This window comes from Trichechus manatus, unplaced genomic scaffold (genome assembly GCF_000243295.1).
Source record: "Trichechus manatus latirostris isolate Lorelei unplaced genomic scaffold, TriManLat1.0 scaffold00117, whole genome shotgun sequence".
In the NCBI taxonomy this organism is placed as follows: Eukaryota; Metazoa; Chordata; class Mammalia; order Sirenia; family Trichechidae; genus Trichechus; species Trichechus manatus.
Genome location: NW_004444053.1, coordinates 5,493,972 through 5,511,113, shown reverse-complemented (window position 1 = coordinate 5,511,113; position 17,142 = coordinate 5,493,972). Strand labels below are relative to the sequence as shown.

The 17,142-nt window shown below is 39.0% G+C and overlaps 1 protein-coding gene across 1 annotated transcript in view; it reads right to left on the bottom strand.

The window, feature by feature from the left end:
* Positions 1 to 482: 482 nt before the first annotated feature.
* Positions 483 to 17,142, bottom strand: part of LOC101340324 (putative dimethylaniline monooxygenase [N-oxide-forming] 6) — a 29,122-nt gene continuing 12,462 nt past the window's right edge. Inside the window, 6 exon segments of the mRNA XM_004384103.1 lie at positions 483 to 825; positions 3,998 to 4,070; positions 6,542 to 6,897; positions 9,417 to 9,616; positions 12,155 to 12,297; positions 13,516 to 13,678. Coding sequence (XP_004384160.1) covers positions 483 to 825; positions 3,998 to 4,070; positions 6,542 to 6,897; positions 9,417 to 9,616; positions 12,155 to 12,297; positions 13,516 to 13,678 — 1,278 coding nt within the window.

Genomic DNA, 17,142 nt, shown 5'->3' with positions numbered 1-17,142 from the left:
GGAATTCAGCTGATGTTCTTAGTGGTTACTCCCTTGTTTATGAATGCTTTTAAGTAACAGTAGAATCAAAATGAATTAACTTAACTCTCTAAATTGGATTTACTGACAAGAACTTCAGTTAATGTTGTGAAAGACCCATTGGTTGAAATACTATAATTGGCATAATAAAACACCCTTTAAACTGTTTATTAAAATTTGTTCTGCCAGCAAATCTGCTCTTACTTGCATTCAACCTCCTATTCCCTTCCTTATTTTGAGCATTCCAAACCTTGCCAATTCAACAGGTGAAAACCTTTCAGAGTCCAGATTCTCATCAGAAAGAGAGAGGCTGAGTATTTTTCATTTTATTTAGGCTTTGAGTCAAGTGGTTCAGGGACTCATTTTTACATTTGTAGGAAGGGAGAGAGAAATCATGGGCTGATATATATAAACTCTGCAATTAAACTTATAGACTGAGCTCTGAGACCGAAAGGACTTTCTCATTAATAAAATATAAGCAAAATGGCCAGAAGGAACACTGGGAATGAAAGCATTTTAAGCAAATTGGAAACGGGATGGGGTCTTTGAGCTTCACGGACAGCTCTTGTCCTGGTTGGCTTCACTGTCCGGTCCCATTGGGTCAGGATAGCATTTCTGGCACCATCCCACTTCCCTGGTCCCATTAGTCGAAACTGGTATGGGCTGCAAGGGCCAAAGTATGCCTCCAGGGCCAGCTGGGGATCAGTAAGGAAGAGCCATGGGATGTTTGGCTTGGCCCCTATGAAGGAACCTAACTCATCCATGTACGTGATATAATCTGTCTGCAAAGTCTGGCTCTGGCCAAACCTGAGGAAAGAAAAGAACATGCTGAGATAAGTGTCACAGATGCAAACAGAAGCACTGTTTTCTTATCTTTTATCTCAGAAAAGTAACATTTTAATCAGCACCTTCAGTAATACCCCCACTCTTCTCTTTTTCTAAACATTGAATTGGGCGTTTGTTCTTTAGCTGTGAGCAAGCTGTTTCCATCCAAGTTTGATATCATTTTGGGTTCTTGCCTCTAGCCAAGTGGCCTGGAGTGAACTGACCCTAGGGTTTCAGGCGAGCGATTAACCTAGTTTACTCCTTAACATGATTATTCTTTATAAGACATTGCTTAGGATCTTCCCCAATGTTACATTTTTTAATACTGATGTGTTTTTAATTGGGTTTATGTATGATCTTAATATTGCTGCAGTTTATGAATATAGATTGTTTCATACTTTTAGTCAGAGTATAGACTTATTTGTTTATAGCAACCCTGGAGAACAGCTTATCATTTAAGTAATTAGATTAACATTTAGGCCTCTCTTTTTCCTCTTCTTTTTACTCTTTGGTCTTTAATACAAGGGGTAGTAAGTAGAGTGAACCACATAAAGTGTTAGCACATGGATGTGTCTGCCTCACAGAGCATCCTATGAATTGGATGAGGTAGTGCAGGTGAGGTACTTGTTGAGACTGTGGATTCCAGTTCTTCTTTAGGTCATTAGCCAATGACTGCCTTGGGACATTCAGGGAATGCCATGTTAGAGGCTTGAGGAGGAAAGAAACTGTACAAAACACTTTACAAACAGTATATAGTCATTTATTCATCCAAGTGTGCTTCATTATCTAATCATTCTTTCAAAATAGATTTTGATGTATAATTTGAAAAGGATTTACTTTTGTAGAAGTAATTAACATGAAAAAAGTACATTTAAATATTTGATGTCTAGCCACTTAAATGACTTTCTGCAAATCCCATTTATGTTGTATTTGAAATACATATTTGGATGAGTCAGAAGTGGATACTTTTTTAGTAGAAAATACTCCCAGATATCTGGTTAAAATATCTCTGCATGCCTTTTCTGTTCATTATTTGAGACATGAGCCATACCTTCATGAATGATTCTTTCTTTCCCTATAGATTTGTCTCTTCTTCCTAGAACACTTCTCCCAAATGGTTCAATACATACTCATCTATTATCATGTACAGGCAGTCCTGGACTTATGCCATATTTGAGTTATGATGAACTGCACTTATGACCTTCCTTTTTTTTTTTTGTACATCTTATGGTTAGTAATATGTACTACATGCAATGTTGCAGTGCATAACTTGCTGATGTTATCATTCTCATGCCAACCCCAAAAGACAAATAAAGGTGTGATTTATAAAGATACTGATAATAATAATGAAAATTAAAAAAAAAAAAGAGAGAGAGATATTCAGTTTACGTCAGAACTGACTTACCACGGTCATTGGAATGGAACCCCGTCGTAAGTCGAGGACTACCTGTATATATAATACACATGCTTGTTTGTTTATTGATTGATTGATTTTATTTTGAGGGGATGAGGAGGAGAGTAATTTTAGTTCCCAAGAAGATTCTAAATTCCTTGCTGGCAAAAAATATGACTTTCTTTTGGGAGAATACCCCGTTAATAACCACAACTACGTCTTGGAATTTATTCCCTATGCAGTACTGTACAAAATGCTTTACAAACAGTAGTTGGTCTCACACCAAGTCCATGAAGTAGCTATTGTTTCCACTGTATTACTATGAAGCAAATGAATTTGTGACTTGCTTAATGTTACACCACAAGCAGAATGGCAGAGCTTGGATTTGGATTCTAACTGATAATGTCCCATTCCAGGTCAGCCTCTCCTTGTGTGTCTTCCCAGGTTCACTGCCAACAGAGTAGCCTATGTAAATTATGAAAAGGAGCACCTTCTTCCAGACTAATGCAGCCCTGTGGCAAATGGAGTGTGGACTGGAGTTTTAATCTCATCTTGGCCTCGTCCCTTTGTCCACTGCTCAAGTACAACTATTTGTAGTGGCCCTGTGGCCTCTCCTCTTTCCTACTGAAAGTCATATTTGTTGTGTATGGAGTGTCATTTCAGGGGATCCAGGAAGCTGTCCCTGCTTCTTAGGTGCTTCCCAAGTTACTAGCTGATGCCTGAATTCCACAATTAAAGACCCATCCTTTCTCTCCCACTCCTTAAAGACTTTAAATCCGTCTGGATGAAGTAACAAAACTCATGTCATTTATACCTTAGTGGGAAAGCATTTAACATATATTTTCTTAAAAGAAGTTTATGATGGACAATAAAGTGTAGAGACACCTGAGCCTCTGGGTGCATCTAATGGACAGGAATAGGGTGGCAGAGGGGAGGAAAGTTTGAGGACCAAGCAATTCAGTGAAGATCAGCTGTGTTCAGCACTGACTCTATTACCTAGAATGATGCTATAGTGCACAAGAATTTCTAGTGATTAGTTTATTGGTTGAGTAAAAGTAAGAAGAGCAATAAATTGGGCAAGTGAACTCTATTTAACTCTTCTTTTGGTTTTCTTACCACAGCAAACTTGATGTCACTGCTCAGTTTCCAGCTAGCTAACTTGCTAACATGTGGTTGATCAGGAAGGAGGTCTTGGAGAAAGCTCTAGAGCAGTTTTTCAACCCTAGCACTATTGACATTTTGGGCTGGATAATTTTTTGTTTTGTTGGGGCTACCCTGTGCACTGTAGGGTGTTTAACAGCATTCCTGGCCTCCCTGGTGGCGTAGTGTTTAAGAGCTATGGCTGCTAAGCAAAAGGTTAGCAGTGTGGATCTACCAGGTGTTCCTTGGAAACTCTATGGGGCAGTTGTACTCTGTCCTGTAGGGATACTATGAGTTAGAATTGACTCAACAGCAATGGGTTTGGTTTGGTTTTACCCACTAGAAGCTAGTAGCACCCCCTATTGTGACAACCAAAATGTCTCTAAACATTGTCAAATATCCCCTTGGAGGCAAGAATCACCCCCGTTTGTGAACCAGTGCTCTAGAGTTATACAGAAGTATACTGATTGTTATTTGCCCAACTAAAATCACTTGATTATAGCAAGTGTTCCAAAAATGTAAACTTTAACTAGTGACAATATTATAGTATCTATTACTGTCTTCTTACATATATGAAAGAGACTTTTAGGACTCATTTCATTAGCAAGTACAATCTCTTACCACTTGAGTTTTTTCCCCATTTTTTCATCAATGTCATCCATCATTTCTTTCATGGTTGGTAGGATACATGAGTCTAGTGAAGAGAGAAATAATGAAAAAGACAAAGAAATCAGAAATATATAATAGCGTGATGAAACTCATTCAGTATTTATGAACAATATCCCTGAAAGTTTTTGTATCTAGAGGATTATCTTTGGCATCTTTAGCAGAACAATTCACAGAAATCAAGACTCGAGAAGTTAATGGACCCTCTCTGGGAATGGCAAAGCTGGCCTGCAGTAAGCTAGTGACCACAAAGTTTGCAGCTTTGAATCACCCAGTCTTATATTTCTGCAATATTATCGGTGGGTCTCATCTCCAACATACCTCAAATACACGATAGCGTAACAGTTTCTTCATATCTCGTGCCTGCATTTCTCTTACTATAAACTTCTCTCAGGAAATAATCAGGTAAATAGTTCACTCTAAAGCAATTAAAATTAGGTAATGGAAGGAAGCATGGAATTTCAAGCATCAGCCTGCAGCCAGGGAGAATGTTTTGAGGAACAGCAGAACATTCTGAATTTTCTGAAAATCTCACTACATCAGTGGAGGCCTCTTCTGCTTGCTGATTGGAGCTCATTGGCCTTTGTTATGGATTGAATTTTGTCAGCTTGGTTAGGCCATGATTCCCAGTATTGTGTGGTTGTCCTCCATTTTGTGATAGATGTAATTTTCTTAGGTGTTATAAACCCTTATCTCTGCCTGTGGTTAGTGAGGCAAGATTGGGTTATGTTAAAGACGATTAGGGTGGGATTGTAATACCCTTGCTCAGGTCACATCCCTGATCCAATGCAAAGGGAGTTTTCCTTGGGTGTGGCCTGCATCACCTTTTATTTTACAAGAGATAAAAAGAAAGAGAAGTGAGCAGAGAGTGGAGGACTTCATACCACCAAGAAAGAAGCACCGGGAGCATAGCTCGTCTTTTGGACCTGGGGTCCCTGTGCAGAGAAGCTCCTAAACCAGGGGAAGATTAATGGCAAGGACCTTCCTCCACAGCCAACACAGAGACAAAGCCTTCCCCTGGAGCTGGTGCCCTGAATTTGGACTTCTAGCCTACTAGACTGTGAGAGAATAAACTGCTGTTTGTTAAAGCCATCCACTTGTGGTATTTCTGTTATAGCAACACTAGATGACTAAGACGGCCTTCTACAATGGCAGAAAGCTATTAAGGCATTTGCAGTGCATCAACACTTCCCAGTCATTGTTAGCCTCTCACCCTAGCCTGGCGGTATCCCCGGTCAGATATTTGCTCTGCCCTCTACTAGAAAGTAAGCTCCATAAGTGCCAGAATTTTGGTCTGTTTTGTTTGCTGCTGTTTCCTAAGTGCCAAGACAGAACCTGGCACATAATAGGTGCTCAGTAAATATTTGCTGAATGAATAAATGATATCCTATGTTTCGTGTAAATTTCTTGACTTATGAATTATATTCAATCTTCCCATAAAACTTCAGGTTCTTGGCACTGCTGTGCCTTTCAAGAGAAAAAGACTACAGAAGTATTTTACAGGGGAGTGCCTGTATCACAAAGATGCTTTCCCTTACAGAAGATTTCATGGCAGAGTTCATTTAAATGATGATTCTCATGGCGCATTTGAAATAGAAGCTTATTTATATAACAAAATTTTTAGAAAACATAAATACACAGTCTGATTTTAATATTTGCTTCATTACCTATAATAGTCTAAGTTTTAATGGACACTATGTTAGGTAAGGTGTACCTGTCAATTAAGATTCTCAAGCATTTGAATAAAAGGATATTTTCAATAATAATAGTGATCAACGTGATTCGAGTAAGTTAAATCAATGTATTTGGGACATTGCCTTTCCCATGTAATCCTCATAATTTCCTCATATAAGGATACTTTAGTCCTCGGAGACCATGGGATCTAGGGTGGAAGGAGGGGGATTAAGATTGTCAATAGAGTAGTAGTGGACTGACATTGTTATTCTGATCCAAATTGATACCAGTGAGGTCCCCTTCAGCATGCTGCCAATGCCCACCAGGGCCCTTCCAACCTATGCAAATCCAGCAGTGGGTCCTTGATACTGCAGTTATCCTACTGGTATCCCTCTCTTGTTGAAAACCTTGCAAAATCCTCCAAATTCCCCTAGGAGAAGTCTAGACTCTTTTACACAGCTTATAAGGCAGTCCATGTTCTGATCTCTTCCTCCATTTCTTGCCACTCCCTCTCTGCTTTGTATTCCTGTCCACCAGCAAGTTTCTGGTTACTCACACACTCCATGCTATTCCTCGCCTTTATGCCTTTCCACATGCTGTTTCTTAGCATGGAATAATTCACTGCCTAACTCCCCTTATCAGAACACCCTAAAATTTCCCCTATAGTGGTATTTCTCCCCCACCTCCCATTTTAAGCTCTGTAGGGTCAAGGAGTATGTCTGTCTTGTTCCAGTTGTATCCTGAGTCCCTAGAACAATGCTTGGCATATAGTTGGTGTTCAATAAATGTTTGTTGACTAAATGAACGAGAGAATGGCCCACCTACCTGCAAACACTTTAGCAGCCCAGCGGGCCTGCAGATCAGCTGTGGGGATAGCAGCCCCAAGGGACTGGACAAAGCCAATCACAGCCAAGGTTGGCTTCTCCATTTGTGGGGGGAAGACTCCTTTAAACAAGGTGACCTCATTGTTTCTGCTTTTGATGATGGAGTCATCAAGGAAGGGGTAAGCATAATCATAGCCTGTTGCAAAGATGACAGAGTCAATGGCCTCAAACACTGTCCCATCCTCAAATACAGCTGAGGTGTCCGTGAACTCCTTCACATTGGGCTTAATGGACACAGCGCCACACAGTATACGAGATGGAAGCTCGTCATTGAACACAGGCTCTTTCCTCAGAGGACTGCAGAAACAAGAGACAAGGGCCCATGCTATAAAGTATCTCGTTTACAAGAAATGCTTGCAACAGCTTCCTGCATTGAAACCAAATTAGAGCAGTTAAAAGTCAGCATGAGGGCCACTGAACTATCTCCTCCTGTGGTGGTTTCTTTCCTGTTGCCTTAAGATTTTCTGTCTGAGCTGCCTCTTTTGCCCCATTGAAACATGAAGATTCTTTCATGGGTACTTATACCATTAATGTAGGATATTCACCAAATAGATGAAAATAAAATAAATTCCTAGATATAATAAAGTGGTTAAGAGTGCAGACTCTGGAGCCAGATGGCCCAAGTTTATAACCCAGCTCCATCTTTTATTAGCTGTTCCTTCTCTGTTTCCTTATCTGTAAAATGGGGATAATGACAGAATCTACCTCACAGGGTTAAGGATAAATTAACAATTATCTATAAAGGACAAAAATAGTGACCGGCACATAAAGCACTATATTTCAAGTGAACTATTATTATAATTTTAAGGCATGACCTTACATGGAGAAATCAGATTTGCATTGTTGGGATGTTTTATTGCCACGTTTGGTTTTGTTTCATTAGCTGTGGTCACAAAAGAAAGTATAAAGACCTTAATACTGTACTTGCCAAAATTCTAGGAATATATTTTTCTTGGTGACATACTTCATTTTGACTTAAGTTTCCTTTAGGAACTTTGGAATTTTCTCCAAGTATCTCAGACACGAAGAAGCTTTGTAAATCTTGGAATTTGTCTCTATACTTCCACAATTTTTTCCAGCTCTATATCTCTGCAACCTCTCCTTTTACCTTAGAAGGTGGCAAAAATCTAGGTCAACTAAACCTGTCCTCTTCACTCCCCTTGCCCCCTCTTCACACACCAGAGAGACGAGAGAGAAGACATCATTGACAAATAATTTAGGCAAATTATGAACCCTTTCAGAGGGGGAGTTTGGTTCTTGGAAAGAATGGATTTCCAAAACTACATTTTAATTGCCTAGAAGGCAAAGTCAAAATATAATTTGCAGTTATACTCTTACAAGACAAAACACTCTGACCCATCTCAGACTTCAAAATTTCTATGATAATAAACATAATTTTAAATGCATAACATCAACATTTTTCCCTTTAGGGATTGTTGTGGATTTAATTCTGTCCTCCAAAAATATGTGTTGTAAATGCTAACCCCTATACCTGTGGATGTAATCCCATTTGGGAATAGGATTTTCTTTGCTATATTAATGAGATCATATCAGTGTATGGTGTATCTTAAGACAATCACTTTTTACATATAAAAGGAAGCTCAAATGGGGGAAAGATAGATGCCACATGGAGATCTCCAAGGAACCCAGGAATAGAAGCTGAAAGGGTCCAAAGAGAGAGAGCCTTCCCCTAGAGCTGATGCCCTAAATTCTGACTTCTAGCCTACTAAACTGTGAGAAAATAAATTCCTGTTCTTTAAAACCGCCCACCTGTGGTATTTCTGTTACAGCAGCACTAGGAAACTAAGACAGGGATATAGCAATCTGAAAGACTTGGTAGAATAAGTGCTCTGGAAAGAGGATTTGTCTCCTAACCTGGCATTTGTTAATCAGATTCACAGACCTCACTTACTTTTCCTTTAATTGTTTCTGTAAATACAATGAAACTTTTTTTTGCTAGTATGGATCAAAAAATGACATTTCTTAGTGAATTTTTTTCATACCTACTTAACTATTGTTTTTCTACTGCTATGCACAATCTTCTACCTAGAATGGCTTCCTAATGAGTAGGTACTGAGATTTCTCTATAGAGAAGTAAAACATATAAGTGTTATTAATTTTACAGGCAACAGCAGTTCTCTGAATCTCTACTGCCTTACATGTTCCATGCCTCCTGACTATTCTGCAAAACTGTCAACCCTTCAGGGATGGAGGGGACGTGCACTTTTGTTTTGTGACTTCCTATGTGTTGAGACATGCTGATTAATAGTACTTTGTGAATTGCCCCTTAGAAGTAAATTAGAAAATTTGAGACTAATAAGAACCAATATTTGTAAAGCTTTACAGTTCACAAGGTGATTTTTCTATGTTTCATCTTACCATTGCAACAGTCCTGAGGAGTAGATGTTATTATTGCTATCTTCCATTCACCCATAAGCATGGACAAGATATTTCTTAAGCAATTTATGAGTTGGCTCAGCCCACGGATGAATGGGTGATACAAACCTCAAAGTTCTATACTATAGCTTGTAGCTGCCATAAATGAATCTTGCATGTTAGGTGATCTAGCTGCCAGCTCCATGTTTGTTATGTGGCCATAGATATTTGAGTTCTTTTGACTGCCCTTTCCCCACTAGACTAAGTTTAATGAGACTTTCACCCCATATGTAGGTCTCTGGGCATACTTTGTCACCTGTACAGTCCTTAATTCAACCCTACCAGCCTCACTGAGGCAACTAAAGACCTAGACAGAAAGAATTAAATTTAAACTAGTGCTTCTCTTTTCTGAATGATAAAATACGTATTATTTGTAGTACCCATTTAAAGGCATCAGGCCATAGTTCTCATGCTTAAACCATGTGTTCATCTTCTTGACATATAACCAGTCAGACACAAATGAAGGCAGGGCATTCCGGAGAAAAGATGCAAAGCGGGTAATGTACACCATGTCCCAAGGGTAGCCATCATCCCAAACCCGACTCATGACCCAGGAACCACTTCTGGTGCTGATCATGACCTGATGGGAGAAAGGCAACAGAGATTTTAGTATCACTCTGTAAGAAATAAGCAACCCAACACAATTCTGATGTATACTTTTCCTATACATTCCCTCAATATCCAGGCAGGAATACTTTTAAAGAGGTGGATTAAGATGAATCGTCCATAATTAAAACTAGGTAGAGGTAGGACTACTCCTTCTCACCTTTCCAGAGGGCTAATGCCTAGCTGTTGAAAGAGTTAGAGCCATCTTGGAACAAGAGGGCTTTGTATTCAACTGTGACAGGTTTAATCTTCATAGACTCAGAGACTAAGATGGCAGGTCTGGAAAAGACCAGCCAATGCAGTGGTGGTAGTAGGTGGGTTTGGATGGGGAGAATGTAGCTAAATCACTTGCTGAAGTTGGTCTGAGGAGATGCCAAGGAATTAATTCTGTTCTCTGCTTTCTCTTTCTATTCCCTAGTCTCTTCTTCCAGTCCTCCTGCATACCCACTCTCTACTGGGCATCCCAAAACAAGGAAGTTGCTGTAGTCCTGAGAGCCTGGGTGCTTGTCAAGTTTTAAAAAGTAGGTACTCCACCTGTGAGGTTTTTGGTTCCTGGGAGGTTACCTTTAAACCTTTGGAATGTCTCTAGTGATTGAAATGTCTTTGTTATCTATGGAGAGCAACAGAACCACACCTGACAGGTTAGGCCAATGAAATGACTCAGGTTTGGGGCTGGCAATGCCAGAAAGATCCAGTGATAGTGACATCAGCCCAACCTCTGGGAAACAGGATGGAAATTGAGTTTAGTTATGTGACAGATGATTCAATCAATCATGCCTACATAATGAAACTCCAATAAAAACTCTGGAATTGAAGCTTGAGAGAGCTTCTTGGTTGGTGAAAGACACTGCTGTGCAGTAGGGTAGCACGGAATCTTTGGGACATGGAAACTCTGTTTGAAACCCTGTTAAACTTTGCCCTATGCATCACATCTCTATGCTAGTCCTGATTTACATCCTTTGTAATAAAGCTGTAATTGTAAGTATAGCACTTTCCCAAGTTCAGTGAGTCACTCTAGCCAATTATCAAACCCAAGGGGGCAGGGAACTACCGAATTTGTAGCCAGCAGGTCAGAAGTGAGGGTGTCCTGGGGACCCCCAAACTTATGGTTGGTGTTTAAATTCTTGGGCTGACTTGGCATTCTGGAGGACTGTGCACCTGAATGTTTGAGATCTGACCTAACTCTGGGTGTTTAGGGTTAGAAGAAGAACTGCATTTGTAGGTGGTGTCAAAAGAAGACTTTTAAGAGTTGATGGCAAAAAGATACAGACACCTTATCATCTTTGTAATATTTCATAGGAGTTTTACTTTTAAAAAATTTCTTAGGTTTTCTTTATATCCTGTTTAAGGATATATTTATTGAGTACCTTTTTCTTAAAAAAAAAAAAAAAATAAAGATTCTTACGGGTCTACTGGTCATGTGTAACTCAGCCTGGAGTCCTCTGGGAAGCTTTCCTTGACTTCGTCTAGGCTGTTAGGTTTCCTTTTCGAGATGCCACCAACATCACACCTAACTCCACTGGAAGACTCAATACCTCTTTTTGTGATGGTCTGTGTACCTGTTACTCCCACCTCCGCCTGTTGACTGCTTCTTAAAGTCAGGAACTATGTAGTCTAGTTTATTTCTGGTTCCCCAAAGCCCAGCATAGTTCTGACACATAATAGGTGCCCAATATTTTTTGAGCACCTGCTATTGGATGAATAAATGATAGCAAGAAACAAATCTTGTGTATCTTCCAGATCTTCAGGGTGGTAAACACAGTCCTTTTTGCATGGTCCAAAAACGAAAAAAAAAAAAAGAAACCCATTGCCATAGAGTAGATTCCAACATAAGAAATACTGTTAAATAAAAGTAGAAGCTCACTAGCAATTGGTCTACTTGGAGGTGATCAGAACATAAAATTAAAACAACACACATAAACACTCATACGCACACACAGACTCATACACGTACCTATAGTTCCAGCAGAATGTACTTCCTTACCAGCATGGGTCATATTACCTTGCTTCAAGTGAAGAATGGCTCACATTCTCCTTGATTTAAAGGACATATACAAAAGAACTGCCAGAAGAATGAACAAACCTGTCTTGGAAGAAGTACAGCCAGAATACTCAATAGAAGCAAAGACGGCGAGACTTCATCTCACATACTTTGGACATGTTATCAGGAAGTGACTAGTCCCTGGAGAAGGACATCATGCTTGGTAAAGTAGAGGGTCAGTGAAAAAGAGGAAGACCCTCAAAGAGATGGATTGACACAGCGGCTGCGACAATGGGCTCAAGCATAATAACAAATGCGAGGATGGTGTAGGACCGAGCAGTGTTTCATTCTGCTGTACATAGGTTTGGTATGAGTCAGAATCGACTTGATGGCACCTAACAACAACAATAATACAAAAGGTGGATCTCTTGTGGAATGATGTGACACGCACCATCCACAGTGCCTAGGCTGTTGATTTAGTAGCACAGGCCTAACTTAGATTTGTTTCCCGAAACATTTTCAATCACGTACCTGTGCAGCCAGACGGCTGAGCTCAACAGCAATGTCGGATCCAGAGTTCCCCAGGCCAATCACTAGGACCCTTTTCCCCTTGAAGGCTCCTGGGTCCTTATAGTCACGGCTGTGGAGGTAGTTGCCTTGAAACTTTTCTAGGCCTAAGTGGAACGTGTGGGGTGGTTTGAGCTGATTCTTTACAAAATCATGAAGACTCACTTTTTCATTTTTTTTTTTTTTTGGCCTTCTATTGTCAGTCTTAACTAAAAAAAAAAATTTCTTAGCTAAAATGCATTTACCCTTTCAGTGGTTTTTGATACTACATCCCCAAATAATTATTGTTAGTACCTTGAAAACAAAAACAAAAAACAACCCAAAGTTAATGCATGGGAACTTACAGCTTGATAATAATAATAGCCAATATTTATTGAGTACTTACTGTGGGTTAGGCCCTCTGCTAAATGGGTTACATATTTTAACTCATTTAATCTTGATAACATCCCTGAATGGTAGGTGCTAGTATTATCCCTATTTTAAAAGATGAGGAAATTGAGACAAAGAAGTCAAGTGACTTGCCTAAGGTCATGTGGTAAGGAATTAGTGGAATAAGGAGTTGAGCCAAGGTATTCTGAGTCCACACTCAGAACCACTAAATATACTGCTTCTTAACATTAGTGGTTGTAATCTTCTGTCCTCCTTGTTCTCTACTCTTTCTGATATTCACTTTGGCCTGTGAACATCATGCCTTGAGATGGGAACTCTAATATCTTTGAATGGAGATGTGCACCTGTTACAAGCAAGGAAGGAAGAAAAGAAAGAAGGGAGGGAAGGAAGAAAAGTGAAAGGAGGGAAGGAATAAAGGGATGAAGGAAGGAAGATAGGTTGCTGTGTATTGTATTTATTAGATTTTGCCACTTTAGGGTAGTAATGGAGTGCCCTCCGCACACTCATACACAATCACTGAGATTTCTAAAGTTAATTTGCAAATTGTGGGTATAGAAGAAATTAGGAAACCTAGATTTCCTCTATAAGTAACATAAGAAAATGAGACTTTGTGGTGGCTGGACTCTACTACTTTGGATGTAACTCCACTCAGAGACTCCATGAGCAGTCAAGACTTACACTTGAGTTATTTTCCCTAAACTCAGAACCTTTGTCATAGTCTGATCTGTGACTCACAGGTTTTTTTATTCTTTTAAGATATGGTTTAGAAGGCGATTTATTACTATATTTCACATCTTATCAGACTTAAACACTTTTTTGTTTAAATCTTTAGAGCCTTAAGAATAATCACTATGTACAATCTCTGTAAAAATCTATTTAAACCCTTGATGTTTGCATATAAGTCCCCCAAATTAATATATAATTTCCAACCTTACCAGGAAAGGAATTAATTGGCAGATTGGGGTATACATGATGTCCTGAACAAATCATTACAGCATCAAAAATAGTAGATTCCTGATTCCCATCCTTTTCAGTAACAATATCTCATTGACCAGTGACTAAGAAACTGGGACATTTCTTTATACTGGAAACCACGGTCTTAAAAACAAACAGACAGACAAACAACCACAATGAAAAAAAAAACAGACAAATTCTTTCTATTGATAATACTATATTATTTATTTTTTCTTGCAGTATTTCTTTGGAGGAAATAATTGTTTTGCGCTATCTTGGTCATTGAGAAATGTATGCAAAGACGTTAAAATAGGAATCACAGTGAATCTTCAAATCTCATAAGAAAAATTACTCACTGGGTTATATTTACCTTTTAACATAGAGTTAATAGATTTTGGGTAAATAACAGTGTTCTTGTGAAACGTACCATGTAACAAATTCATGTTTTGTTTTCTTACTGCTATTCTCTATTGACATCCATGGATTCTTTCTTTTCTGAACTCACATTCCGCCTACTCAATAAATAGGGAAATGTCTCAAGGTTCACTCCTTGGTCTTTCTTTTGCTGTATGTATATACTAGCCATTGGAAATATTAGCCACTTCCCTAGCATGAACATGCATATATAGCCTTGGTCTTCCTTCTGGTATCCAGTCCAGCTTGACCTTTCTGTTTATAGGGAATAATGCTTCCTCAAATGTAGTATATTTATGATACAACTGCTTCTATTTTCCCTAAAACTTGCTGCTGACTTTCATATTTCTCTTATTGATAACATGAACCTCCCAATCACCTGCTTCAGACCCATCATTTGTTTCGAGTGATATTTCTCCATTCTTGATTTATGCCTAAACAATCATTTCTCTCAGGATCTTACTCTCTCTTCCTTTCTATGACTGCTAACAGTGCCTTGGTTCAAGTCTTTATCACTCCATCACATGGACTGCTGCCTGTCTCCAGTCTCTGATTTCCTAAACCCATCCTTAATGCTGCTTGTCATGCATTTCTAAAATACCATGTTGATTCTATGTTCTGCTCAAAGTTATTTCTATTACCTCACAGCTTATAGGATTTATTCCACACTTCTAATGCCATAATTCAAAGCCCACACAGTTTTATCCCCGTCTACTCTTCTGGTCTTATTTTCTGGTATTTCCACAAGCTCTTCTGGGATAGAGATTTCTAATATCCATTCTCCCCTTTTTCCTTACTAACAGAAACTTGATTTTGTTTGGAGTGGCAATGTGCCCAGCAAAGGGATGTATTTCCCAGGCTCCTGTGCAACTAGAGCGGCCTATGAGATACAAGCAAGGTTGTTGGGTAGGTTTTTCAGAGGAATTGAGAATGAGAACTGATTCATCTGAGAGTACTTCCTTTTGCCATTCATTCTTCTTTTTTTTCTTGCCTAGGAAGCGATTGTGAAGGCTGAAGCTCCAGTGACTGTCTTGGAGTATGAGGCAACATTGATGATACAAGCCTTGTGCTAAGAATTGTGAAACTGAGCCCCTGAGGACTGTGGATACCATTTCTGAATGACCTCACCTTGGTCTTCTTTTGCATGATTGTAAAATAACCTTCTATCTTTTTAAAGCCACAAATACTGGTTTCCTGATATATATACACCTTCTCCTCACTTATTGACTATCTCGTTATCCAACATTTCTCATTTATGACAACAGTAAAAAATCTACCATCCTGCTATTTTGAGCATTAACGATGTATGTCTGGCAATAATGAACAATGAAGTGAAAGACAAGAGTAATACTAGCTGTGATGGTTCAGGTTATGTGTCAACTTGGCTGGGCCATGATTTTCAGTGGTTTGGCAGTTATATAATGATATAACCTGGCAGTTATGTAATCATGTTTAATTTGGCAGTTATGTAACAATGTAATCATCCTTCATTTTGTGATCTGATGTGGTCATCCTCCATTTTTGCATAATGCCGATTTTCACATAAGGACCTGGTCTTTGGAACCTAATCATGTGGGTAAGTGAGGAGAGGGTGTATAGCTAAATCTAATCTGAGCCACTTCCATTCTAACAAACTTGGTTTGCTCACTGTTCCCCAAACTTTCAGGGCATTATCCACCTCTCTACCTTTACTTGCAAAAGGAGCCCTTGTAGCCCGATGGTTAAACGCTTGGCTGCTAACTGAAGGTTGGCCGTTGGAACCCAACAGTCACTCTGTGGGAAGAAAACCCTAATGATCTGCTCCCATAAAGATTACAGCCTAGGAGACCCTATGGGACTGTTCTACCTGTCCTGTAGTGTTATTGTGAGTTGGAATCGACTTGACGGTGTATAGCAACAAGTTTACTCGTGCCATTCACTCACACCAAGTACAACTCAAATCTTACTTCCTCTAGAAAACTACCTTCCCAAAACTGTTGACTGCTGCATCATGATGATTTCCATAGTATTATTTTATCTACAAACTAGACTACTTTTTAACATTTTCTTTTCTTTTGATATAAACTTCTAAAATTTTATATTGTTACTCACACTTAATAGATTTATTTTGATCTCCAATTAGATTATAAACTTCCTGAGGGCTGACTTCTTTTTTGATATATAGCACATAGCACAATACTTAGCACACAGTAGAACTTCATTAACATTGGTTGATATTACTACCATAAATTGAGGCAATAATGACAACTGGAAATTTTTATTTCAACTGTATTTTTGGAACTATTCCAGGTAAAGAAATTATGCAGATATATTCCCAATTATAATTTTGCTGTTTGTTTTTTTCACTATGCATATGTGTTCTGCATTTAACAGTAATACACTGAGGATAAGGGTTCCAAAAAATGTAAAGCATTATTATTATTTACAGTAACAATGCCCCAATATCATAACTTCTAAGGCTGTTTCAGTGAGACAGACTGCTTCTATATGGACTTTCTTGCCATGGTCTTGTAACTCCCACCAAAAGGTTGGGTTGTTGTTGTTAGGGACCGTTGAGTAGGTTCTGATTTATAGCAATCTTCTGTACAACAGAACAAAACACTTCTTGGTCCTGCGCCGTCATCACAATCATTGTTATGCTTGAGCCTATTGTTACAGCCACTGCGTCAATCCATCTCACTGAGGATCTTCCTCTTTTTCACTGACCCTCTACTTTACCAAGCATGATGTCTTTCTCCAGGGACTGGTCCCTCCAGATAACAGGTCCAAAGTATGTGAGATGAAGTCTTGCCAACCTTGCCTCATATGAGCATTCTGGCTGTACTTCTTCCAAGACGGATTTGTTCATTCTCCTGGCTGTCCATGGTATATTCAATATTCTTTGCCAACACCATAATTCAATGGCATTAATTCTTCTTTAATCTTCTTTATTCATTGTCCAGCTTTCACATGCATATGAGACAACTGAAAACACCATGGCTTGGGTCAGGTGCACCTTTGTCCTTAAAGTGACATCTTTGCTTTTTAATACTTTGAAAAGGTCTTTTGCAGCAGATTTGCCCAATGCAATGTGTCATTTGATTGCTTGACTGCTGCTTCAATGGACATTGATTGTGGATCCAAGAAAAATGAAATCCCTGACAACTTCAATCTTTTCTCCATTTATCATGATGTTGCTTATTGGTTCAGTTATG